General features: G+C 38.5%; 1 protein-coding gene across 1 annotated transcript; it reads left to right on the top strand.

Annotated features, from left to right (window-relative positions):
- Positions 1–1,015: 1,015 nt before the first annotated feature.
- On the top strand, positions 1,016–1,988 carry LOC131492455 (olfactory receptor 6C75-like). Its single transcript, XM_058696060.1, has one exon. It carries the CDS (start codon positions 1,020–1,022, stop codon positions 1,986–1,988), a length of 969 nt encoding a protein of 322 aa, XP_058552043.1. The 5' UTR covers positions 1,016–1,019.
- Positions 1,989–26,654: the final 24,666 nt, after the last annotated feature.

The following is a 26,654-nucleotide window of genomic DNA, read 5'->3' as shown; positions in this document are numbered from 1 at the left end:
ATGAACTCTGGGGGTGAGTGGTAAATCCCGCATTCACAGTTCATGTCATGATGTTGAGAAGCCCAAAATATCTCTGGTCTCCAGTCTCTTCTACAAACTGCTAGTGCTAAAGTAGATCGTCTCTGACCCCATGTCAATCTGCAGGTCAGTAACTCATCAGTGATACTAACCTGGGAGAGAAACAAGATAAGTAAAGCTAATCTTGCACTTAAGGTTGAGAGATCATCAACTATAGATTTGTTTCTATTTTAAAATATTTTGTCACTGCATTTAGAAAAAGCAGGTACTCTGGATTTGGACATTGTGGCTAAAGTCCCAGCTAAATGACCTAAGCTCTCTGGATCTCTCTAAGCCTCCGTTTCTGCTTCTTTAGAAGAGGCTCTTCATTACTGTGAAGAGTAATAGAAATAGTGAATTTCAGTGACCAGCACAGAACAAGTATAGGTCCTCAACAAATGATGATGATGATAGCTTGGACCTTAGAATGTGTTACATATTAAAAGAGACGCTCAAGGTGAATATTACTAACATAACTGCTATGTTTACTACAAATAAATAATGTTGTTAAAAACAGTAAAGTGTTTTATAACTAAAAAATTTCGACAACATTGCCTACTGATGATGTTCTATTCAGCATAATAATAATGACCATCACATTACAATTAGACATTGAGAACACATAGAAACATTGGCATCATATGGCAAGTGAGCTACATGCTTTATCTTACTTATTCTCACAAGAACATGAACAAGCAGATCCTGTCATCTTCATTTTACTGAGGGTGAAAGTGAGGTTCATAACGGTTAACTACCTTTCCAAAGATAACCCATCTCTCAGGGGTTAGAACTCAGTGTTGAACTAGTAATGAATTCAGGTCCTTCTGATTCAAGAACCAGCTGAGTAAACCACTTTGCTATCTGCCTAGCCACCTTCCAGGAAAGGCAAATAACTTAATCATGTGCTCCGCTAAAACCTTTGCCCTCCTTTATGTCTTTATTGTGGGTTAAGACCAGCAGGGATGATGCTGTGGAAAGAGATGCCCATGGAAATGGGGAACGGGACCACCGTCCAAGAATTCACCTTGGAGGGGTTTCCTGCCATCCAACACCTGGGAAAGGTCCTCTTCCTGGTGCACCTGCTGGCCTACCTGGCATCCATTACAGGCAATGCTGTCATAGTCACCATCACCTGTGCTGACTCCCGGCTCCAGACACCTATGTACTTTTTCCTCAGCATTTTCTCCTTCTTTGAGTGTTGTTTCATAAGTGCTGTTATTCCTAAGTTGCTGGTCATCTTTCTTTTAGGCCGCCAAACCATTTCCTCTCTTGCCTGTTTCATACAAGCCTTTGTGTATGTATACCTCGGAGCCACAGGTTTCTTCCTCATAACAGTGATGTCTGTGGATCGGTACATGGCCATTTGCAAGCCCCTGCATTACCCAACCATCATGAACTTCAAGACTTGCTTCCTCTTGGTCACTGCCTGCTGTGTTTTGGCCTTCCTTCTCATCACTGGTCTGATAGTAAAGGTTTCCCAGTTATCGTTCTGTGGCCCCAATGTCATCCCCCACTTCTTCTGTGATCTTGGTTCCCTGATTCATCTCTCCTGTTCTAATACCAGGCTTGTTGAAATGTTGGCCTTTGTCATTGCTTTGTTTATCATTTTGACATCGCTTATCATAACCATCATTGCATATAGCAACATAGTAGTCACAGTTGTGCGACTCCCATCAGCCAAGGAGCGACAGAAAGCTTTCTCCACCTGCTCCTCTCACTTCATAGTCCTCTCCCTGATATACAGCAGCTGTGTCTTTATATACGTGAAACCAAAGCAAACCAACAGGCTGGACTCCAACAGGGAGGCTGCCCTTGTGCATACGGTGGTGACCCCGCTGTTGAACCCTGTCATCTACACTCTGCGGAATAAGCAGGTCCACCAGGCTCTGAGAGAGACAATGTGCAGAATGAAAATATCAAGACAAAAATAAAGTCACATGGCCTTGGAGTGGAATGGTTCAGAAAAACATTTGTCTTCATGCTGGCCAATGTAGCAGTCCACAGGGTCCTAGTGTAGCATTCTGGCAACCACACTTGATTTCTGCACATCCCGAGCAAAATGGAAATCTGTTAAATTACAACAAAGTTAAAAACATTGTTGAGCTCACACCCCTGTTTATTACAGCATTATTTATAATAGCCAAGGTATGGGAGCAACCCAAGTGTCCATCGAAAGGTGAATGGATAAAGGTGTGATTTTATGTGTGTAATGGAATATGACTCAACCACAAAAAAGGATGAGATTTTGCCATTGTAACAACGTGGATAAAGCTAGGGGGAATCATGCTAAGTGACAGAAGTGGAGAAAGCAAACACCATGATTTCACTTATATGTGAAATCTCAACAAACATATAAGTAAACAAAAAGTATTAACAGACTCATAAATATGGAGAACAAATTGATGGTTGCCAGAAGGGAGGGGGTGGGGAATGGGCAAATGGGGGCAGGGGAGTGGGTGATATAGTTATGGAATGAATAGTTCAAGGGAATGAAAGTTACAGCACAAGGGATGTGGCCAATGGTATTTAATAGTGCTCTGTTGTGACAGAAGGGAGCTACAGTTGTGGTGAAGATTGTATAAGAAATAAACTCATCAAATCACACACACACACACACACACACACACACATACAAACACACACAAAATCTTTTTTTGGAAGTCTTTTTGTAGCAATGTGGAGGGAACTGGAGAGTGTTATGCTAAGTGAAATAAGTCATACAGAAGAAGACAGATACCATATGTTTTCACTCTTATGTGGATCCTGAGAAACTTAACAGAAGACCATGGGGGAGGGGAAGGGGGAAAAAAAGTTACAGAGAGGGAAGGAGGCAAACCATAAGAGACTCTTAAAAACTGAGAATAAACTGAGGGTTGATGGGGGGGGAAGGAGGGGAAAGTGGGTGATGGACATTGAGGAGGGCACCTGTTGGGATGACCCCTGGGTATTGTATGGAAACCAATTTGACAATAAATTTCATATTAATAAAAGGAAGTCCACATTTTACCTTGATATGCATAACAATCTTCTCGCAAATATTCCACATTTCGATGACAATTTATTAATTGCAAAATCCTTTGCTGAATTTTGATTCTTCCCTCTGAAATAAGCCATGTGGTTGAAATGTCATAAATTTAGTAATTTCTCTCTTCTCTAGTCATAAACGTGGCTCAGCAAGTATTAGTGTTTACAAAGGGCACTTAGATAATTAAAATGATATAAGTTTCAATATTACATTGTGGTTATGAAGGAAATGACAGAAATAGTACCATTGCTTGGGTCCACATTCCCTCCATGCTTAGTCCAAGGAAATAAGGGGCATAGTACCCTTCACCTTTGAATATATATGGTTTGAATCACATATGCTCTTAAATGCTGTTCTTGGCTCTTAGCTTAACTACATATGCATGTATCAATCCCATGCTGGAGAGTAACAGAACTGATCTCAGGCTTAGAGCATTCTCTAAGGAAAGGAATAACCACACAGCCAACAGCTTACCAATGCTCCTGTTGCCTAAATTATGTATTCTATCTCCAGTCTTTCAGAATCATAATGTATAATTATGACTGATTCTTATCTGAAAGCTTATCTTTATCAGAGAAAGGGGGCACTTATTTCATATTTCTATAATTTCTTCCAAAGAGTCAAGTTTACAGAATGTGAGTTATTTGCTTATCTACTTCATATTACTAATAAAAAAACAAACTAAGCCTTTTTTCCTGTTTGACCTCTGTTGTCAACTACAAGGTTATGTTCTGATTGATAACCTATCTTAAAACCAACGTTTCCATTACCTCAATCCTCAAATTTTTGTGCTCATCAGGCCTACTTTCCAGCTAGTATGTGTTCTTTATTTATTTCATAAGAAACATCTCTAAAAAGATTAAGACCATTTTTTGACATTAGCCCAAACACTGTGGTTAGATCATCTCAAATACATGTTATGAAACACATTCTACACCGTGATTAGATCATACATGGCCTTGATGGTATTATTACAAATTTCATATTTCATCTTATTGACAATGAAGAAATACGAAACATGCCCCAAAAAACCACGTATGATTAGCTGTAGAAACTGTATTAAAAAAGAGTTTGGAAAAGCCAAGGTAAGAGTGGAAAACTGGGTACAGACTGTTATAGGAATTGGAAGAAAGAGAATGATGGCTTACAGAAGTGGCAGTGGGAGTGGATAACAAAAGGGACTATAGTAGACAAGGAATCATTTGCATTGAAGAAGCCTGGTGCTGCCTTCAACTACCTGGTCAACTTACAAAAACACTGAAATAAACTTCTCCATAAATATTAGATTGAGCCACAGAACCTAGGGTCCACTTGAGAATACTCATCGAGATGCTGCGGAAACATGGAAGTATTCAGAGCTGAACTATTCAAGAGCGTATTGAAATAGCTGAGGTTCAGCAATGCAGGAATAAGTAAAGGAATTGTGGCCAAACTACTGCAAAGACTGTGAGCCTCCCCAAGGTTTTAGTCAGTCAGGATTTGATAATAATTTATTATACTTAAACTAACGTAATGTACTTTATATTACCTTGAGATAGATTATGCTTTTTTAAAAAATATAATTTTTTGTCAAATTGGTTTCCATACAACACCCAGTGCTCATCCCTACAGGTGTACTATGCTTAAAGGGTGAGCTTGACAAAAAGAAAAGTGAAGACCAGAAACTCACATTTTCTTTGTCCATTCTTCTTCACATGGACTTTTAGATTATTTCCACATCTTAGCTATTGGGAAAAATGTTACGTGAACATCAGAGTACAGATAGCTCTTTGAATTCTATATTTCACTTCCTTTGGTGATATACACAGAGATGGGATTGCTGGATCAAATGGTAATTCTATTTTGAAAATTTTCAGGAAATACTATATTGTCTACCGGAGTGGCTACACCAATTTACATTTTCAGTAATAGCAGACCAGAGTTCCTATGTGTCCACATCCTTGCTAACACTTCTTATTCTTTGTGGGTTTTTTTCTGTAATACTCATCCAAGGAAGTATGAGGTGGTATTTCACTGTGGTTTTATTTGTATTTCCCTTAGTGATGTTTCCATTTTCATTAGTGATGGTGAGCATCTTCTCACATACCTGTTGGCTATTTATATGTCCTCTTTGGGAAAATGTCTATTCAGTCTCCCTACCCATTATTTTAATAGTTTGCTGTGGGTGTTTTGTTTTGTTTTGTTTTGTTGGTGTCCACATGTACTTTGGAGACTTTATAGAAAAAGGTAATTTTCAAAGACACAAGTTTTCCATCTGGACAATGAAAATGGAGGGCATTTCAAGTTGGTCAACAGCATTTGTGAAGCATGCAGCTATAAAATCATGCTTCAGTATGCTTACCGTGATGGTGTGATGAAAAAGAAATAGAAAAGGATGAGCTGAAGGCATACATGGAGTCTAAATTGTAAGTGATGGCAAACACCACGTGCATAGTTTTTGTACTTGAATGGAAATAGACAGACTTTCAGGGACCAAAATATGAAGGCACATGGGTGCTATTATTACTTATCCTGAGGGCAATAGGGGACCCATTCCTGTTAAAATGCTGCTAAGGCATGGTCAGATTTGCATAAGTAAGATCACTTTGGCGTCGGTGGGGATATGAGTGGCTTTCACATTAGCCAGAATCTACAGTTTTATTAAATGTTTTGCCACAAGCACACAGTGTTCTCTAGCCTTCGATTCTTTGATAGTATTTTCTTTGTGGACCACACAGCAACCCACTTCTAGGGGAACAATAACGGCTCTGCTTTCCCTCTCCCTTCCAGCTATCACACAATGCCTTTCATTAGTGGGATTCAACCTGGACCCTTCTGGCCAGGGATTCTCTAAAATACAGTTCCCAGGGGGCCAGGTGCTGTGATCTAGACAGTAGGATCCAGGAGAGTGGAAATGATTGCAGCAACCTCTCCCCCCGCCCCCCAAAAAAAGAAAATGAAAAACAAAATCCAGCACAGGGTGCTCCAAGATAATATTGCATCCTAAAAACTTCATTAAGTTTTGATAAAGAATGGGTAAACAACAAAAGAAAATACGTTTTTATAAATTAAAAAATGTAATAGCTGAAAGAAAAGAATCATCCACATTGTGGGCAGAAAAATAAATGGAGAAGTTTCAGAAAGTAAAATACAGAGAGAAAAAGAGTTAGAAAACTTGTGGGGAAAGTAATTTAGTCCAGAATGCTGAACTTCTGTTTATTATGGATTTGGAAGAGAGAACACAGAAAAAAAGGGGAGAATAAATTATTAATTACACAAAGAGGACAATATCCCAATGCCTGTGTGAACAACTCAATAAATTAAAATTTTTTGTATCTAGGCATGACACTATAAAATTTACAAACATGAAACATAAAGAAATCTTAAAACATCTTTCCAGATGAAAAAATAAATAAAACACTTCTATGAAAGGTTATGGAAATCCATATATCAACTTCTTTTTCAACTTTTGATATTGCTTGAAGTAAGATAAGGCTTTTAAGTTTTGAGGGAATGATTTTCAGTGTAGAATCTTGTAACCAGATTTCAGCAAAATGCTAAAATAAATTATTAACATTTAGGGAGACAAGGAATCCGCGAATTTGCTTTTCATACACCATGTCCTAGTTAAATTCTTGACAATTTGTTCCCTGGAAATAAGCAAATGATCTCCCCCTTCAAAAAAAGTAAAAACTGTGCCTTTGTTTTCTTATCTGTGAAATGAGGATTGAGTAAATTAATATGAGTAATGCAATTTTAAAATTGTTAAGGATTTAGCAGTGTGATCTACATATCTGTGGTCATGGTGGTGGTGGTGGTTGTGGTGGTGGTGATGATGGGCTCAGAAATCTCTGGATCTAAAGCAGAAAAAAGAATTCCAAGGATCTTATAGAGAAACCACGATTATATTGAAAAATAAAAAGGGAAATAAAGCATAAAACCAAAGCAATGATGAAAGATGGGGGGATTGGGAGGGCGGGTAGTTAGAAGTTCCAGGAGTTTAAATCGCAGGTTAAATTAACGTGTTTAATATTCTACAGTGGTGACTTCAAATGTCATATAGGAATGTTTTTTAATTGCCAAGCAAAGTATTGCTTATAAAACTATTATTAACTTCTAGTTTTTGTACACTTTGTTTTTGTTTTTTTAAGGTAAAATTTCTTTTTTTAATGAATATAATTTATTGTCAAATTGGCTTCCATACAACATCCAGTGCTCATCCCAACAAGTGCCCTCCTCAATACCCATCACCCATTTCCCCTCTCCCCCACCCACCCATCCACCCTCAGTTTGTTCTCTGTATTTAAGAGTCTTTTGTGGTTTGCTTCTCTCCCTCTCTTTTTGTAACTATTTTTTCCCCTTCCCTTCCCTATGGTCTTCTGTTAAGTTTCTCAAGATCCACATGAGTGAAAAGATATGATATCTGTCCTTCTCTGACTTATTTCACTCAGCATAATACCTTCCACTTCCATCCACGTTGCTGCAAATGGCATGATTTCATTCTTTTTTTATATTAAATATAATTTATTGTCAAATTGGTTTCCATACAACACCCAGTGCTCATCCATGATTTCACTCTTGAATAGAGGATATGAATTCTATAATATCTGATTTAACAATTATTTTTAAATTGATATCTTCTTTATTCGTTAATGTGGATCATGGGCACATGCAAAGAAACTGCTTTTTCTCTATGTAGGATAAAGAGTTCCTTCTATAGAAACTTGTTCTGGATATTTTTTTCCATGTTTTTGTTGAATATCATTGAAGCAGTCTCTGATGGACCAAACCTGACCTACAAAATATGAAGCTAACAATTAACAGAGAACCCAATCTAATACACGAATGGTTTGTGGTGACTGGTATGTGAACATATATCTATTAATCCAAACTTCACCATCTACCCTGCAAAACAATTTCCCAGTACAAAAACCGTCGCTATTAGTATTGAAACTTCAGAGAACATATCTCCCAGTAAAACTTGCCAACCAGTGTTTATGTGGGAAATATCAGTATTTGTAACTCCAAAAATCAATACAACAGGAAAACAAATTATATACAAGGAAAGGTTCAAATTCAATTACAAAGCCATAAAGGTCAACAAAGTGATATGGGGTTTTGGCATTTTGTGGTACTAAGAATGGCCACATTAATGCAGAGAAAGCAATGGTTTGCCAAGAATCAGATTAGTTCCTTGAAAATCATGAAGCAAAGTTTTAAGTATTATATGCCCTAACAAGATGGTTATTATTTATATAGTGATATTTTTAGTATGTTTTGGAATATTGGTTGGGGGTTTTGACTGATCTAATACAGATATATTGTAATACAGATACAGTGTTTCCATTTAAAATAATGGGAAGTGGTGTTTTTTTTGTTTTTGTTTTTTTTTTGCTTTTAATTCCCTTGCCTTTGGAGATGCGTGCTGCAGCTGAGGTCAAAGGGGTTGTTGCTTGCTTTCTCCTCTAGGGTTTTGATGGTTTCCTGTCTCACATTCAGTTCTTTCATCCATTTTCAGTTTATTTTTGTGAATGGTGTAAGAAAGTGGTCTAGTTTCATTCTTCTGAATGTTGCCATTCAGTTCTCCCAGCACCATTTGTTAAAGAGACTGTCTTTTTTCCATTGGATACTCTGTCCTGCATGGTCAAAGATTAGTTGGCCATATTTGTGGGTCCAATTCTGGGTCCTCTATTCTATTCCATTGGTTTATGTGTCTGTTTTTGTGCCAATACCAGACTGTCTGGATTATTACAGCTTTGTAGTAGAGGCTAAAGTCTGGGATTGTGATGCCTCCCACTTTGGTTTTCTTCTTCAATATTACTTTGGTTATTCAGGGTCTTTTGTGGTTCCATACAAATTTTAGGATTGTTTGTTCTAGCTTTGAGAAGAATGCCAGTGCAATTTTGATTGGGATTGCATGAATGTGTAGACTGCTTTAGGTAGTATTGACATTTTAATAATATTTATTCTTCCAATCCATGGAATGTTTTTCCATTTCTTTGCCTCGTCTTCGATTTCCGTCATAAGCTTTCTATAGTTTTCAGCCTACAGATCTTTTACATCTTTGGTTAGGTTTATTCCTAGGTATTTTATGGTTCTTGGTGTGATTGTAAATGGGATCAGTTTCTTTATTTCTATTTCTGTTGTTTCATTATTGGTGTACAAAAATTCAACCAATTTCTGTACATTGATTTTGTACCCTGCGACTTTGCTGAGTTCATGTATCAGTTCTAGCAGACTTTTGGTGGAGTCTGTTGGGTTTTCCATGTAAAGTATCATGTTGTCTGTGAAAAGTGAAAGTTTGACTTCTTCTTTGCCAATTTTGATGCTTTTATTTCATTTTGTTGTCTGATTGCTGATGCTAGGACTTCCAACACTATGTTAAAGAACAGTGCTGAGAGTGACATGCCTGTCATGTTCCTGATCACAGGGGGAAAGCTCTCAATTTTTCCACTTTGAGGATGATATTAGCTGTAGGCTTTTCATAAATGGCTTTTATGATGTTTCAGTATGTTCCTTCTATCCAGACTTTCTTGAGGGTTTGTATGAAGAAAAGATGCTGTATTTTGTCAAATGATTTTTCTGCATCTATTGGCAGGATCATATGGTTCTTATCCTTTCTTTTATTAATGTGATGTATCACATTAATTGATTTGTGAATATTGAACCAGCCCTGCATCCCAGGAATGAATCCCACTTGATCATGGTGAGTAATTCTTTTTATATGCTGTTGAATTCAATTTGTTAGTATCTTGTTGAGAATTTCTGCAGCCATATTCATCAGGGATATTGGCCTGTAGTTCTCTTTTTGCTGGGTCTATGTCTGGTTTGAGAATTAAAAGCAAAAATGAACTATTGGGACCTCATCAAGATAAAAACGTCTGCACTGCAAAGGAAATAATCAACAAAACTAAAAGGCAATTGACAGAATGGGAAAAGATAGTTGCAAATGACATCAGATAAAGGGCCAGTATCCAAAATCTATAAAGAACTCACCAAACTCCACACCCGAAAAAGAAATAATCCAGTAAAGAAATGGGCAGAAGACATGAATAGACACTTTTCCAAAGAAGACATCCAGATGGCCAACAGACACATGAAACGATGCTCAACATCACTCATCATCAGGGAAGTAAAATCAAAACCACACTGAGATATCACCTCGTGCCAGTCAGAGTGGCTAAAATGAACAAATCAGGAGACTACAGATGATGGCGAGAATGTGGAGAAACAGGAACCCTCTTGCACTGTTGATGTGAATGCAAATTGGTGCAGCTGCTCTGGAAAACAGTGTGGAGATTCCTCAAAAAATTAAAAATAGAACTACCCTATGACCCAGCAATAGCACTGCTAGGAATTTACTCAAGGGATACAGGAGTGCTGATGCATAGGGGCACTTGTAACCCAATGTTTATAGCAGCACTTTCAACAATAGCCAAATTATGAAAGAGCCTAAATGTCCACCAACTGATGAACGGATAAGATGTGGTTTATATATACAATGGAATACTACTTGGCAATGAGAAAGAATGAAATATGGCCATTTGCAGCAATGTGGATGGAACTGGAGGGTATTATGCTAAGTGAAATAAGTCAGAGAAAGACAGATACTATATGTTTTCACTCATATGTGGATCCTGAGAAACTTAACAGAAGACCATGGGGAAGGGGAAAAAAAGAGTTACAGAGAGGGAAGGAGGCAAACCATAAGAGACTGTTAAATACACAGAACAAACTGAAGGTTGATGGGAAGGTGGGGGAGAGAGGAAAGTGGGTGATGGGCATGGAGGAGGGCATTTGTTGGGATGAGCACTGGGTGTGATATGGAAACCAATTTGACAATAAATTATATTTTAAAAAGCTAATAAAATAAAATAAGATAAAATGAAATAAAATAAAATAAAATAATGGGAAGTAAGATCCCAGTTTCTGTTTTCACAAACTATATTTGATTCTCATAAATTGTTTTCTGACATTAAGCAGGGGTTGCCTTTATATTCCTAAGATCTGCTAAGCATGTATGCTAGATCCATCAAGGATATACTGTTTCTAAATATTAACTCTAATTAGGATCTATCTCTGACATTTTCTTATACTTCTACCCAGTTGTTGTCCTGTAATTTTAGTTCCACAGAGTATTAAATAGTCAGGGATATGTGTTTGTTGGTGAGGTTCCTCCAGGATCTTTGTGTACTTACCATAATACCACATGACCAGTCAGGGAAGGGAAGGAAAGGGAAGACTTGGCCCCGGTTAACTTTAAAATTTCACACACAGTTTTTTCCCCCTTAACATAGTATCTTAAGCATTACTCATTATTGTTTACATTATTATGATTTAAATATATGCATAATATTTACTTATATTTATTTCATCAATTATTCAGCTATATAGTTTACAGTTATAACTTGTCACAGGCCATGGTTAAATTGCCATATTATTAAGATATTCTTTGATGGCATTAGGCCAGGGAACTCAGGAACGCTACCTTGGCCTGGACAAATTCTCCACTCAGTTAACTTCTTGGAGAATATACACACAAAGAAATCCAGCTAAGACATGATCACTGACTAGAACTACAGTTCTATGATGCTCATTTTTTTTTTAATTTTCCTTAAATTTTAGTTAGTTAACATACAGTGCAATTTTGGTTTCAGGAATGGAATTCAGTGATTCATCACTTACATATAATACCCAGTGCTCATCACAACAAGTTCCCTCTTTAATACCCATCACCCATCTAGCCCATCCTCCACCCACCTCCCCTCCATCCACCTTCAGTTTGTTCTCTATCATTAAGACTCCCTTGTGGTTTGTTTCCCTCTCTCCTCTTTTTGCCCCTCCCACATGTTCATCTGTTTTGTTTCTTAAATTCCACATATGAGTGAAATCATATACTTGTCTTTCTATGATTGACTTATTTCGCATAGCATGATATACTCTAGCTCCATCCACATAATTGCAAATGGCAAGATTTCATTCTTTATTATGGCTGAGTATTATTCCATTGTGTGTGTGTGTGTGTGTGTGTGTGTGTGTGTACACACATATACACGTCTTCCTTATCCATTCATCAGTTGATGGACATTTGGGCTCCCTCCACAGTTTGACTATTATTGATAATGCTGCTATAAACATTGGGGGGCAGGTACTCCTTCAAATTTGTATTTTTGTTTTTGTTTTTTCAATATATGAAATTTATTGTCAAATTGGTTCCCATACAACACCCTGTGCTCATCCCAAAAGGTGCCCTCCTCAATACCCATCACCCACCCTCCCCTCCCTCCCACCCACCATCAACCTTCAGTTTGTTCTCAGTTTTTAAGAGTCTCTTATGCTTTGGCTCTCTCCCACTCTAACCTCTTTTTTTTTTTTTCCTTCCCCTCCCCCATGGGTTTCTGTTAAGTTTCTCAGGATCCACATAAGAGTGAAACCATACGGTATCTGTCTTTCTCTGTATGGCTTATTTCACTTAGCATCACACTCTCCAGTTCCATCCACGTTGCTACAAAGGGCCATATTTCATTCTTTCTCATTGCCACGTAGTACTCCATTGTGTATATAAACCACAATTTCTTTATCCATTCATCAGTTGATGGACATTTAGGCTCTTTCCATAATTTGGCTATTGTTGAGAGTGTTGCTATAAACATTGGGGTACAAGTGCCCCTATGCATCAGTACTCAAATTTGTATTTTTGTATCCTTTGGATAAATACCTGAGAGTGCGACTGCTGGATCATAGGGTAGTTCTAGTTTTAGTTTTTTGAGGAACCCCCATACTGTTCTCCAGAGTGGCTACACCAGTTTGCTCATTTAATGCCTTTTATAGGCAGACAAAAATTCATTAGGAAAGAGTCAGGTATAAGGTACCAAACAGGGGGTCTGGAAAATTAATATTCATTCTAACACTAATTCTTGACATTCTAAGAACCTAGCCAAACATCACGTTGAAGGAATAATTAAATCTAGATATTGCATGTGAATTAGAATTTTGAGTGACCACATCCAACCCAGATAAATAGTTATTCTTGGCCTTACTATTCATTTCTTTAATAAAAGGGAAATAAAACTAACTAGAGCAAAGGATCATCATGGGGATAATGAGATAAACCCAAATTAGCACAGTATTATGCAAGTATTAAGTATTCAGTAAATGCCATTTTCGTTCCTTCATTTAATCTTTCAGTATATATTTACCAAGCACCTATACTTGCTTGGACTGTGCTAGGCAACCAACACCACTACACTTTCCATCATTATCTGCACCACCATCATCATCGTCACCATCATCATCATCGCCATACTCCATTGTTCACGAGGGTTCTACCTGCATTGAAGTTCACAGATCATTACCATGGAGGATTCAGAAATGTAAATAAAGGTTAGGTTTTAATTAGATCAAAACTGAGAATCAGAGAATAAATGTTTTGTGATAATAGTAAGTAGACTATTTCAAATTGGTGGCAAGTTATGTTTTGCTATAAATTCTTTAGCCTCTAAAATATATATCACAATTTCTCCTTCATTTTGTTGCTGACACAGTCCATCCTCAGAGACCTAGGAATTGGGGGGAAGCATTTATGGAAACATGAGTATACTCCTCTGTGAGAGAGTCAGAGTTGATGTTTCCTTTGGTGTGCAATAGGCAGTCAGCAAAAAAATATACAGGAATACTGAATTTTATAGATATGCTCTAAGGCTTTTTCTGAGAGGCTCTAATATATGATCTATACAGGAGGCAAAATTAACTTTTTCTTATACTTATGAATTTAAAAATTATAATAAAATACAACATCACTGGAATGGTTAAACGTTCAAAGTGGATAAAACCCAGGGTTAACAAAGGTATGAAGCAACAGGAATTTTAACACATTACAGTGGGAATAAAAAACAATATAATCACTTGAAAAACAATGTGGCCATTTCTGATAAAATTAAATATGTATTTATCATATAACTTAGCAATCTCACATCTAAGTACTGACCTAAGAGCAATTAAAATGTATATCCATGGTAGTATTTAGTGTTTACAACAGCTTTATTCATCATAGCCAAAAAAAACCAACAAATTGTCCATCAATAGGTGGCCTATCCAGAGAATGAAATACTACTCAATCATAAAAAATGAACTGATGCAATGAAATAAATGAATCTCAAAAACATCATATTGAAAAGAGAAACCAGGCCCTAATGAGTGCACATTCAATTTCATTTATGTGAAATTCTAGAAAAAGCAAAACTAATCTATAGTGATATAAAACAGCATGGAATGCCAGGGCCTGGGCACGATGGGGGTGGTGTTGACAACAACAGGAACGAAAGAACTTTTCTCAATGATAAAAATGTTATATATCTTGAATGAGGTGGAAAAAAAGATGAAAGAAGTCAGTGGATATATAGGCAAGGATAACTGACACTGATTAACAAGAGGAAACAGGGTTTCTACAATATAACAGAGGAAGGAAGAAATATGGAAACTAATAGGATTCACTAGGATGCTTCTTATTTATAATTATAATTATATTTTTAAATTATTTTTTAATATGAAATTTATTGTCAAACTGGTTTCTATACAACACCCAGTGCTCATCCCAACAGGTGCCCCCCAGTGCCCATCATCCACTTTTCCCTCCATCCCACCCCCCATCAACCCTCAGTTTATTCTCAGTTTTTAAAAGTCTTTCATGGTTTGCCTCCTTCCCTCTCTGTAACTTTTTTTCCCCTTCCCCTCCCCCATGGTCTTCTGTTAAGTTTCTCAGGATCCACTTAAGAGTGAAAACATATGGTATCTGTCTTTCTCTGTATGACTTATTTCACTTAGCATAACACTCTCCAGTTTCCTCCACATTGCTACAAAAGGCCATATTTCATTCTTTCTCATTGCCACGTAGTATTCCATTGTATTTATAAACCACAACTTCTTTATCCATTCATGGACATTTAGGCTCTTTCCATAATTTGGCTATTGTTGAAAATGTTGCTATAAACATTGGGGTACAGTCCCCCTATGCATCAGCACTCCTGTATCCCTTGGGAAATTCCCAGCAGTGCTATTTCTGGGTCATAGGGTAGTTCTATTTTTAATTTGTTGAGGAACCTCCACACTGTTTTCTAGAGTGGCTGCACCAGTTTGCATTCCCACCAACAGTGCAAGAGGGTTCCCGTTTCTCCACATCCTCTCCGGCATCTATAGTCTCCTCATTTATTCATTTTAGCCACTCTGACTGGCATGAGGTGATATCTCAGTGTGGTTTTGATTTGTATTTCCCTGATGAGAAGTGACATTGAGCATCTTTTCATGTGGTTGTTGGCCATCTGGATGTCTTCTTTAGAGAAGTGTCTATTCATGTCTTCTGCCCATTTCTTCACTGGATTATTTGTTTAATGCTTCTTGTTGCTTCCATGGTAATAACTTTGGAAAGTAACAGCAGCCATGGCCATGATCTGCTAAGGACATTGTAACCAGGGACTCAGACCCCTCAGGTATGAAGGTCCATGTTACCCTACAGGGCAAGCAAATGAAGTCAGCGGTCATGCTGGCGAAAGATGAAGAAAAACATACAGAATGAATGATCATGAAATGCGATGACGGAATATTTATGTGGCCTGATGACCAATGGCAGCAGCAGAGACTATAGCTCACCTACTTACACTTCTGCTGTAAGTCAGGTTTTTATTTGAAAAAAATATGACCAACCACTACACTGAACAATAAGTAATAGGACAGGGTGAACTTAAGGTGGTAGGCAAGTAAATCTAATTAGTGTAAAGGGCAGATTGAAGAAGACACTGCTAGGCTCCACCCATATAAACTTGGTATTCAACCTGACAGGCAACCCGTAGGATGTCTACTGAAAACTCTGCTAGCGCACTATTTTCTGGCCCTGGTGGCATATTTTGCCATGCACAAAACAAGCCAGAATGTCTAGAGAATGAATGTTGCCACAAGCAATCCTCAGTGGATGATGGGTGATGAATTGTTTTATACACACCCCACTTTCCTTCCTTCTGGGTTTGAATAACTCTGAAGAGTGTTCTACACTGCTATGCAGAATTCCACAGTGACGTTGGGCTCCAATTTCCCAGAAAAGTAACTGGCTTGGTAATACACAATTCTTTGTACTATATCACTTTCCCCCCTTCCTACTGGTCATTCATGGAATTAACCCTCTAGTAAACTACTTGTCTTCAAATTCTTGCTTCTGGGTCTGATTCTGGGGTAACTCAAACTAAGAGAGTTTTCTTCTACTACCTAGTTTTATTTCTCCAGAAATTCACGCCTTTTGTGCAAATTACATACATAGTAACAATATTAAGCTTCTTCTGTGAATCAATCCTTCCCTTCATTTTCATGGGCTGCCTTATGAGAAATGCCTTTCACGAAGAAATGCCTTTCATTTCAAAGTAACTTTGACTTCAAGGAGTTCATTAAGGACTTCCTGTTCCACCAAGGTAGAATGGCCCCTTTTTCTCCAGGTCTTCTCTTTTTAAATTTAAACATCCTGGAAAAGAGGGTGGGAGGTGGGAGGGCAAGAATAGAGCAGGGGAATAGGAGGACCTTAGGCTCATCTTGTCCCACAAACACAATTGCTTAATAATCAAACCATCCTAAATACGCTGGGAATCAACTTGAAGACTAACAGAGCAAATTCCACAACTAGAGAGAGAGAAGAGACCACATCAAAGAAGATAGAAGGTGTGGAGATGTGGTTTAGGGGAGAAATGGATCTCAGGTACTGCAGACCAGAGCAAACTGTGGTCACAGAGAAGGGTAGGAGAGAGTAGAGCACACAGGGGAATACACAAGGAGAACATTTCCCCAATGGGGAACATTTTCCCCATTGACTGGGGAAAAAAGAGGGGCTGATTATCATGAGTTTTTGCAACCAGCAGAACCTAAAGTCTGCAGTTTTAAATGTAAGCAGGCTTGTCTGCGATAGAGCCTGAAGGATGCTGTCCTACTTGTGGACAGAAGGCAGACAAACAACCTGGGAGACAGATTGTGTGGAAACACTGATTTGAAGAACTCCTGGGACACAGAGGGGAGATAATTCACTCTCCTTGGAGCAAGTCCCTAAGAGGCAGCATTCTTACAGAGGATGCCTCCCTGGAACAAAAGATCTTGCTGGAGCTGTTTGTGTCCCCTCTTCCCCACAACATAAACACAGAACCACTTGTGGGAAGCAGTGCAGCATTGACACTGGCTGCTTAACTTGCTTACAGCAAGTCCCATATCCCTGCAAACAAGAAGGACTGCCCCCTCTCACTCAAGCTTGTCTCAGACTCAGCATGGAGGGCCTCTCCCCGAGAAGACCAGTGCAAGCTCCCGCCCACACCACATCTCCTAACCAGAGAGTTCTGCAGGGCTTCAGTTCTAGTGGAAGTATATCAGATCTCATTTCACAAGCAGCCAGAGCACACCTAGGTGAAACTCTCCACATTCTGGCCAAGGACCACTGCCCACTACAGACAAGAACAACCTCTGCCAATGATGGCCCTATGGAGAGAGCAGCCAAAATACAACAGCGGAGTACACACAGCACACATCAGGGACACTCCTTGAAGCTCTAGGCCCTGGACACTACATGGGCTCTTTTTCATAGCTATTACTCTCAGGGGCAAGAACCATAACTGGCTTTTCCAAGGCACAGAAGAAGGCAAAGACTTAGACAAAATGCCAACATGAAGGAATTCATTCCAAATGAAAGAACAAGATAAGGCCATGGCCAGAGATCTAAGTGAAGTAACATGCCTGACGGAGAATTTAAAACAACAATCATAAGGATACATGATGGGCTTGAGCAAAGAATGGAAGACTTCAGGGAGACCCTTACCACAGAGATAAAAGAGTCAAAAAGAATCAGTTCAGTCAGAAATGAAGAATGCAAAAACTGAGATTGGAAACAGGCTTGACACAATGAATAGCATGCTGGAAGAAACAAAGGAATGAGTTAGTGATACAGAAGACAAAATAATGGAAAATAAGGAAGCTGAACAAAATAGAAAAAGAAGAATTATAGAACACAAAAATAGACCTAGGGAACTCAGTGACTCCATCAAATATAATATTCATATCATAGAAGTTCCAAAAGAATAAGAGAAAAGGGGGGGGGCAGAAAATAGAGGAAGTAATAGCTTGAAGACCTCCCTAATCTGGGGAAAGAAACAGACATCTAGATCTAGGAGGCACACAGAATTCTCATCAAAATCAACAAAAGTAGGCCAACACCAAGACGTATTGTAATTAAACTGCAAACTACAGTGATAAAGAAAAACATCTTAAAAGCATCAAGACAAAAGAAGTCCTTAACTTACAAGGGAAGACCCATAAAGCTAGCTGCAGATTTCCCAATAGAAACTTGGCAACCAGAGGGGAGTGGCATGATATATTCAAAGTATTGAATGGGAAAAATATGCAGCCAAGAATGCTCTATCCAACAAGGCTATCATTCAGAATAGAAGGAGAGATAAAGAGTTTCCCAGACAAACAAAAACTAAAGGAGTTCATGACCTTTAACCAGCCCTGCAAGAAATATTAAAGGGGACTCTTGGAGTCTAAGGAAACACCAAAAGTGACAAAGACAAGAAAAGATCTCCAGAAATAATGACAAAACAAGTAATAAAATGGCATTAAATACATATCAACCTATAAATACTCTGAATGTGAATGGACTAAATACTCTGATCAAAAGACATAGGATGTCAGAATGGACAAAAAAGAAATTCCCATCTGTATGCTGCCTACAAGAGACTCATTTTAGACCTAAACATTTGTGCAGATTGAAAGTGAAGGGATGGAGAAATATTTATCATGTATATCAATGGACATCAAAAGAGAGCTTGAGTAGCAATACTTACATCAGACAAACTTGACTTTAAAAACAAAGCCTGCAACAAGACATGAAGAAGGGCCCTATATCATAAAAAGGTTGCGGGGTGGGGGGGGGCAATCCAACAAGATCTAACAATTGTAAATATTTATGCCTTCAACATGAAAGCAGCCAAATACCTAAAACAATTAATAACAAATGTAATGGAACCCATTGAGGACAACACAATAATCATAGAGGACTTTATTTAACACCCCACTTATCACAATGGACAGATCATCTAAACAGAAAATTGACAAGGAAACAGTGACTGAATGATCCACTGGACTAGATGGACTTAACAGATATATTCAGATCATTCCATCTTAAAACAGCAGAATACATATTCTTTTCAAGTGCATATGGGACACTGTCAAGAATAGATCATATACTGGGTCACAAATCAGGCCTCAACAAATACAAAAAGGTTGAGATAAAGCCTGCATATTTTTCTGAGCAACACTATGAAACTTGAAGTCAACCACAAGAAAAAATTTGGAAAGACCACAAATACATGGAGATTCAAGAACATGCTACTAAAGAATGAATAGATCAAGTAGGAAATTAAAGAAGAAATTAAAAATACATGAACCAAATGAAAATGAAAACACAATGGGTCCAAAATATTTGGGATGCAGAAAAGTGGTGCTAAGAGGGAAGTATATAGGAATACAGACCCACCTTAAGAAGAAAAATCTCAAACAACCTACACTTAACATCTAAAGGAACTAGAAAAAGGACAACAAATGAAGCAAAAACCCACCAGAATGAAGGAAATAATAATCTTTATAGTGGAGAGGTGCCTGGGTGGCTCAGTCGGTTAAGTGTCCGACTTCAGCTCAGGTCATGATCTCCCAGTTCATGGGTTAGAGCCCCTCGTCAGGCTCTGTGTTGACAGCTCAGAGCCTGGAGCCTGCTTCAGATTCTGTGTCTTCCTCTCTCTCTCTGCCCCTCTCCCATTCACACACACACTCTCTCTCTCTCAAAAATAAATTAACATAAAAAATCAAAATATATTATAAAAAAATAAAAATAAAAAAATAATCTTTATAGCAGAAATGAGTGATATAGAAAGTAAAAAAAACAGTAGAACACATCAATGAAACCAGGACCTTGTTCTTTGAAAAAATTAGTAACATTGATAGACCTCAAGCCAGACTTATCAAAAAGAAAAGAGAAAGGACCCAGCAAAATAAAATCACAAATTAGAGTGAAGAAATAACAACCAACACCACAAAAATACAAATAATTATAAGAGAATATTATGAAAAACTATATTCCAACAAATTGGACAACCTGGAAAAGGTGGATAAATTCCTAGAAATATACAAACTACCAAAACTGAAAGTGGAAGAAATAGAAAACTTGAACAGTCTATAATTAGCAAAGAAACTGAATCACTACTCAAAACTCTCCCAACAACAACAACAAAAAAGTCCAGGACCAGATGGCTTCACAGGTAACTTTTACGAAACATTTAAAGAAAAGTTAATACCTATTCTCCTGAAATTATTCCAAAAAATAGAAAATCAAGGAAAACCCAAATTCACTCTATGAGGTCAGCATTACCCTAACACCAAAATTAGACAAAGATTCCCTAAAAACAGAGAAGTATAGGCCAATATCCCTGATGAACATGGATGCAAAAATTCTCAATAAAATACTAGCAAACTAAATCCAACAATATATTAGAACATTCATCACAACCAAGTGGGATTTAGTTCTGGGTTGAAGGGTGGTACAACATTCACAAATCAATCAACATGGCACACCACAGTAATAAAAGAGAGGATAATAACCGTATTATTATGGTTGCAGAAAAAGCATTTTAGAAATTACAACATCTATTCATGATTAAAAACCCTCAATCAACAAAGTAAGTTTAGAGGGAATATACCTCAACATAATAAAGGCCATAAAAAAAAAAAAAAAAGAAAGAAAGAAAAGAAACCACGCAGCTACTATCATCCTCACTGGGGAAAAACTGAGAGCTTTTCCTCTAAGGTCAGGAACAAGACAGGGATCTCCAGTCTCACCATTGTTATTTAACACAGTACTGGAAGTCCTAGCCACAGCAATCAGACAACAAAAAGAAATAAAAGGCATCCAAATTGGCAACGATGAAGTCAAACTTTCACTATTTGCAGATGACATGATACTCGATAGAGAAAACCCCAAAGACTCCACCAAAACATTGCTAGAACTGACACACAAATTCAGCAAAGTCACAGGATACAAAATCAATGTTCAGAAATCTGTGGCATTTCTGGACACCAATAAAGAAGCATCAGAAAGAGAAATCCAAGAATCAATCCCATTTACAATTGCACCAGAAAACAGTAACATGCCTAGGAATAAACCGAACCAAAGAAGTGAAAGACCTGTACTATAAAAACTATAAAACACTGATGAAAGAAATTGAATGACACAAAGAAATGGAAAGACATTCCATACACATGGATTGGAAGAACAAATATTATTAAAATGTCTACATTACCCAAATGGAATCTCTATCAAAATGCCAAAAGTATTTTTCTCAGAACTAGAACAAACTATCCTAAAACATGCATGGAACCACAAAAGATGCTGAATAGCTAAGCACCCATGAAAAAGAAGAGCAGGGGTGCCTGAGTGGCTCAGTTGGTAAGAGTTGGTGATCCTTGATTTCAGCTCAGGTCATGATCTTATACTTCGTGAGATTGAGTCCCACATTGGGCTCTGCACTGACAGTTCAGAACCTGCCTGGGATTCTCTCTTTCCTCTCTCTCTGCCCCACCTCTCTGCTCATGCTCTCTCTTTCTCTCTCTCTCAAATTAAGTAAATAAACATCTTTTTAAGAAGGAAAAGAAAAGATGGGGGCATCACAATTCTGGACTTCATGTTATATTAGAAAGCTATAGTAATCAAAACAGTATGGTAAAGGCACAAAAATAGAACATAGGTCAATGGAAAAGAAGAAAACCCAGAAATGAATGCACAACTGTATGGTTAATTAATCTTTGACAAAGCAGGAAACAACATCCAATGGGAAAAATACAAAATACATTTGTCTCATCAACAAATGGTGTTGGGAAAACTGGACAGCAACATGGGGAACAACGAAACTGGATCACTTTCTTACACCAAAAACAAAAATACATTCAAAGTGGATTAAAGACCTAAACATGAGACATGAAACCATTAAAATCCTACAGGAGAACACAACTCATAACCTCTTTGACATCAGCTAGAGCAACTTCTTACTAGATATGTCTCCTGAGGCAAGGGGAAATAAAGCAAAATTAAACTATTGGGGCTACATCAAAATAAAAAGCGTTTGTATAACAATTAACAACAAAACTAAAAGGCAACCTACAGACTGGGAGAAGATATTTGCAAATGACATATCTGATAAGGGATTAGTACCCAAAATCTATAAAGAACATGTAAAACACAACACTCAAGAAATGAATAATCCAATTTAAACATGAGCAGAAGATGTTAATAGACATTTCTCCAAAGAGGACTTACAAATGGCCAACACAAGCATGAAAAGATGTTCAACATCACTCATCATCAAAGAAGTACAAATCAAAACTACAGGGGCATCTGAGTGGCTCGGTCAGTTGAGTGTCCAACTTCAGCTCAGGTCGTGATCTCACAGTTCATGAATTCAAGCCCCATGTCAGGCTCTGTGCTGACAGCTCAGAGCCTGGACCCTGTTTCAGGTTCTGTGTCTTCCTCTCTCTTCCCCGTCCCCACTCATGCTCTGTCTCTCTCTGTGTCTCAAAGGTGAATAAACATTAAAAAAAATTTAAAAAAACAAATCAAAACTACAATGAGATATATCCTCTCACCTATCAGAATGGCTAGAATTAACAACACAGAAAACAACAGTTATTGGTGAGGATGCAGAGAAAAAGGAACCCTCTTACCCTGTTGGTGGGAGTATAAACTGGTACAGCCACTGTGGACAACAGTATGGAGGTTCCTCAAAAAGTTTAAAATAGAACTACCCAATGATACAGCAATTGCATGACTAGATATTTACTAAAAGAATACAAAAATACTAATTCAAAGGAATACATGCAGCATTATCTACAATATCCAAATTAAGGAAACAGCTCAAGTGTCCATCAAAAGATGAATATATAGGGGCCCCTGGGTGGCTCAGTTGGCTAGGCATCTGACTTCGGCTCAGGTCATGATCTTGCAATTCATGGGTTTGAGCCCCACATCAGGCTCTGAGCTGACAGCTCAGAGACTGGAGCCTCTACTTCAAATTCTGAGTCTCCCACTCTCTACACCCCTCCCCCAACCGTGCTCTGTCTCTCCCTCTCAAAAATAAATAAACATTAAAAAAACTTTTTAAAAAGATGAATATATGAAGAAGATGTGGTATATTGTAGAATGGAATATTACTCAGTCATGAAAAAGAACGGCAACTTATCATTTGCAACAAGGTGGATGGAGCAAGTGAGTGTTATGCTGGGTGAAATAAGCAGGCAGAAAAACACAAATACCATGTGATTTCACTCTATGTGGAAGTGAAGAAGAAGAAGAAAAAAGAACATAGGGGAAAAAAGAGAGAGAAAGGCAAACCAAGAAATACATTCTTCATTATAGAGAACAAACTGATGGTTACCAGAGGAGAGGTGGGGAGGAGAGGGATGGGTTACATAGTTGATGCAGATTAGGAGTGCACTTGTGATGAGCACCTACTGTTGTATGTAAGTGTTCAATCACTACAGTTTACACCTGAAACTAATATGACACTGTATGTTAACTAACTGGAATTTAACTGAAAACTTTAAAAAAAAAGTGGAGGATCCAGAACCTTACAAACTAGTTTCACTTCTGAGATTTATAGGTAGATTTTTCTACCTCTTTCTATCCCACACAATTCAACTTAAGTAATCATTCTATATATAGTAGGAGGTTCATTAAAAAGGAAAAGACTTCTTTTGTCCATACATGAATAAAAAAGAAAACCAAGAAACCCAGAGAGGATAAATGACCCTATACCTTCAGCTCCCCCTCCTGGTCCCAAGTTGGAAGCAACTAACACACACTACCATGCTTTTCCTCACATGGACGGATGGGCATTGGATGCGATATTAATGAACTCTCTGCATCAGAATCGATGTGCCCTGGGTCCCTGTTGCCATTACTGCCTTACTTTTATGGAAATTCCATGAAGGGACAGGGGTCCTCAAAGTAGTATTAGTATTCCAGCAGCTCCACCTTCCGCCTAGGGTTCCGCATAATGAGTGTTTCTCTCCATCCCAGTCACCACTTGCCAACCTAGCATCCCCACTCTCTGTCGTCCCACAATATCACAGATGACAGGATTTGCCTTTCTTCAAGTCTTAACTTAGCCTTCTTCCTTATGGATATAATACTAGAAATTGGAATGTTTCTAGGAATAGACCGTATTAACCAGATACACTATAAACCAAATATTCTTATTATGTAAATCCTGAATATAGCTTAGCCTAATTTTTCAAGGGTGGCTGGGGGACAGAGTAGCAAACAATCATATTCTGCAGAGGAGCATCCACAACCTGATTTTGCTTTATCCCTCCATGTTTTGATAATCACAAATACAATTTTAAGTACTATCCTTTTCCTTATTCTAACTAGAGAACTAAACACTCAAACACAAGGAATGCTGGAAAATGTCCAAGATAAATAAGATCTCAAGGTATCATTTAAAAACATAAATGAATAGTGGGTATTGGAGAGCCATGAGGGCACTATCCAGAAAAGCGGAACAATTTGAAACATTTTCCTGATGTCATCTCACCACCCCTTACGCTAGATGCAAAGTGTGATTAGTTCAGCCCATTTCTTTGAGTGTCCCCTTTGTAAACCTTTCCATTAAACCACACGCCAGTTCCTCCTCCTTCCCATGATCATTTAGGCACTGGGACTTGCTCAGATGTGAGAGGTATTTTTGCACCAGGAAGCTGGCTCTGACTAAAACTAAAACCCCGTGCAAATGTGTCTTTATCTGAGAATTAAAGTGTACAGTCTCACTTCCCTCTAGCTTCTGCAACACTTCTCCAATTACCCCTTATTTTTCCAACTTCTAACTGAGAAAATAATCATGAGGTCCAAGTTTGGCCTGGACTGAAAGCAGAGTGTGTAGATAGACAGATGTTATAAAAATGGTATGTCTATTTGAAGGAAGGTGAGAGCCACACGAATACTTGTGAAAGTTTCTATAATATTTGCCTTGACCTTGTAGGATCAATACTGATGAGAGCAGATTCAGGCACAACAAATTTCCATCTAGTATATGCCCAGGCCTGGCTGCAAATACACTCCGGGAGCTTAGTCCAATTCTCTAGATTTCAATGGGAAGCCAGAGGCCACAGAAAAAAGGATCACTCCTGCCACTGCAGCCCAGCTGAAGTACCCAGAAGAAGCAGCTTTCTAAGCCAGTGCTTCTATGGATACAACTTCTCCATCCTCAGGCTCACAACTGTTTCTCATGTGCATCTAGAATGAATCTGGGGATTCACTTCCAAAATACCATTTAAAAACAGAGGGACCTGCCAAGTTAGAGATGTTACACATACCACATAGCATTCCCCTTTCTTCCCTGAGGAAGAAAAAATTTGTGATTTCCTTTTTCAAGGAGATTTAAGAGCACAACGAAAATACTCTTCAGATGGAAATATGCAATGAAAAGAATCATAACGTTGGTGGAAGCATGAAGACCAATTGGCCAGGAAAGGAGGGAGGATACTTCCCTAGTATCCTCCCAAAAGCCTCATGAAGGCCAGGGTGTAATCAAGCCCTTTCTCATCATAAACTCTATTCTTTTAACAACTATGCTCTGGCTTCAGTGCATGTGGAAAATTGTAGTTTGGACTTTTACCTCAAGTAAGTAGCAACATTCAGCCTGGGATTTTGGAAACCCTTGGGAAACTGTCATATAATTTCCTCGAAAAATCTTGGCAGAGAACAAGGCAGACATCTGGGAGTCAGCATCACCACAGACAATGGGAAAATAAATAGGACGATGGCACCAGTAACTCTTGTTTTCAACAGTGACCAATTACTGCCCCAGCACACCAGCCATGCCTTTACTTTCTGCTTCTGTCTCTTCAGCATCTAATAAGGTTTGAAAGCTTGCACTCCTTGCTCACTGGCTGGGTCCGTCCTGCTGCTGACCAAACAGTCCTGTGGCAAAAATGGCAGAGTGACTTCAAACTTGCAGCTTCTCATTGTTGATGCAGGAAAGCAAGGATGCTCCTCTACATGGGAGGTGAGGATATGCGGAGGAGCATAGTGCAGTAGAGGCTGTCTTGGAGCAGGTGTTCCCATGACAGTGGAGCACTGCAGCACAAGGACCTTGTCTCAGCTGCACTGAGGCATAAGCCTATAAGCAGCCGTCTGCTCCCAGCAACTAGGATAGCAGGTGGACAGCAATGTTGCAGGTTAGGTGGGCTTCCACACACTTGGGGAGCAGAGCCAGACCTTTCATCAGACCCTAAATAGTGTGGGAGTCCAGCTCTCGCCCAGAATTGCAGGCAGTGAAATGTGGTTGTTTTAGTCCATCTGCTGCTTTCTGGGGTTTCGGTGGTCAAGGCTGCCATGTAGCCTTATTGTGGTACGAAACATTCTGGGCTATGGAAGCAGGGCTTTGTCAGCCAGACAACTGGCAGCATTGGATGTATATTCACCTCACTGTGAGTCAACAGGTTATGACAATTGCGTTTCCTTCTCCTCTTT

This window comes from Neofelis nebulosa, chromosome 13 (assembly GCF_028018385.1).
Source record: "Neofelis nebulosa isolate mNeoNeb1 chromosome 13, mNeoNeb1.pri, whole genome shotgun sequence".
Classification (NCBI taxonomy): Eukaryota; Metazoa; Chordata; class Mammalia; order Carnivora; family Felidae; genus Neofelis; species Neofelis nebulosa.
Note: the sequence above shows the minus strand (reverse complement) of the source record. Positions and strands in the feature narration are given on the sequence as shown.

What these genes read in the sequence shown, in the direction of transcription:
- LOC131492455 (XM_058696060.1), top strand. Translation starts at nt 1,020, where the DNA reads ATGATGCTGTGGAAAGAGATGCCCATGGAAATGGGGAACGGGACCACC.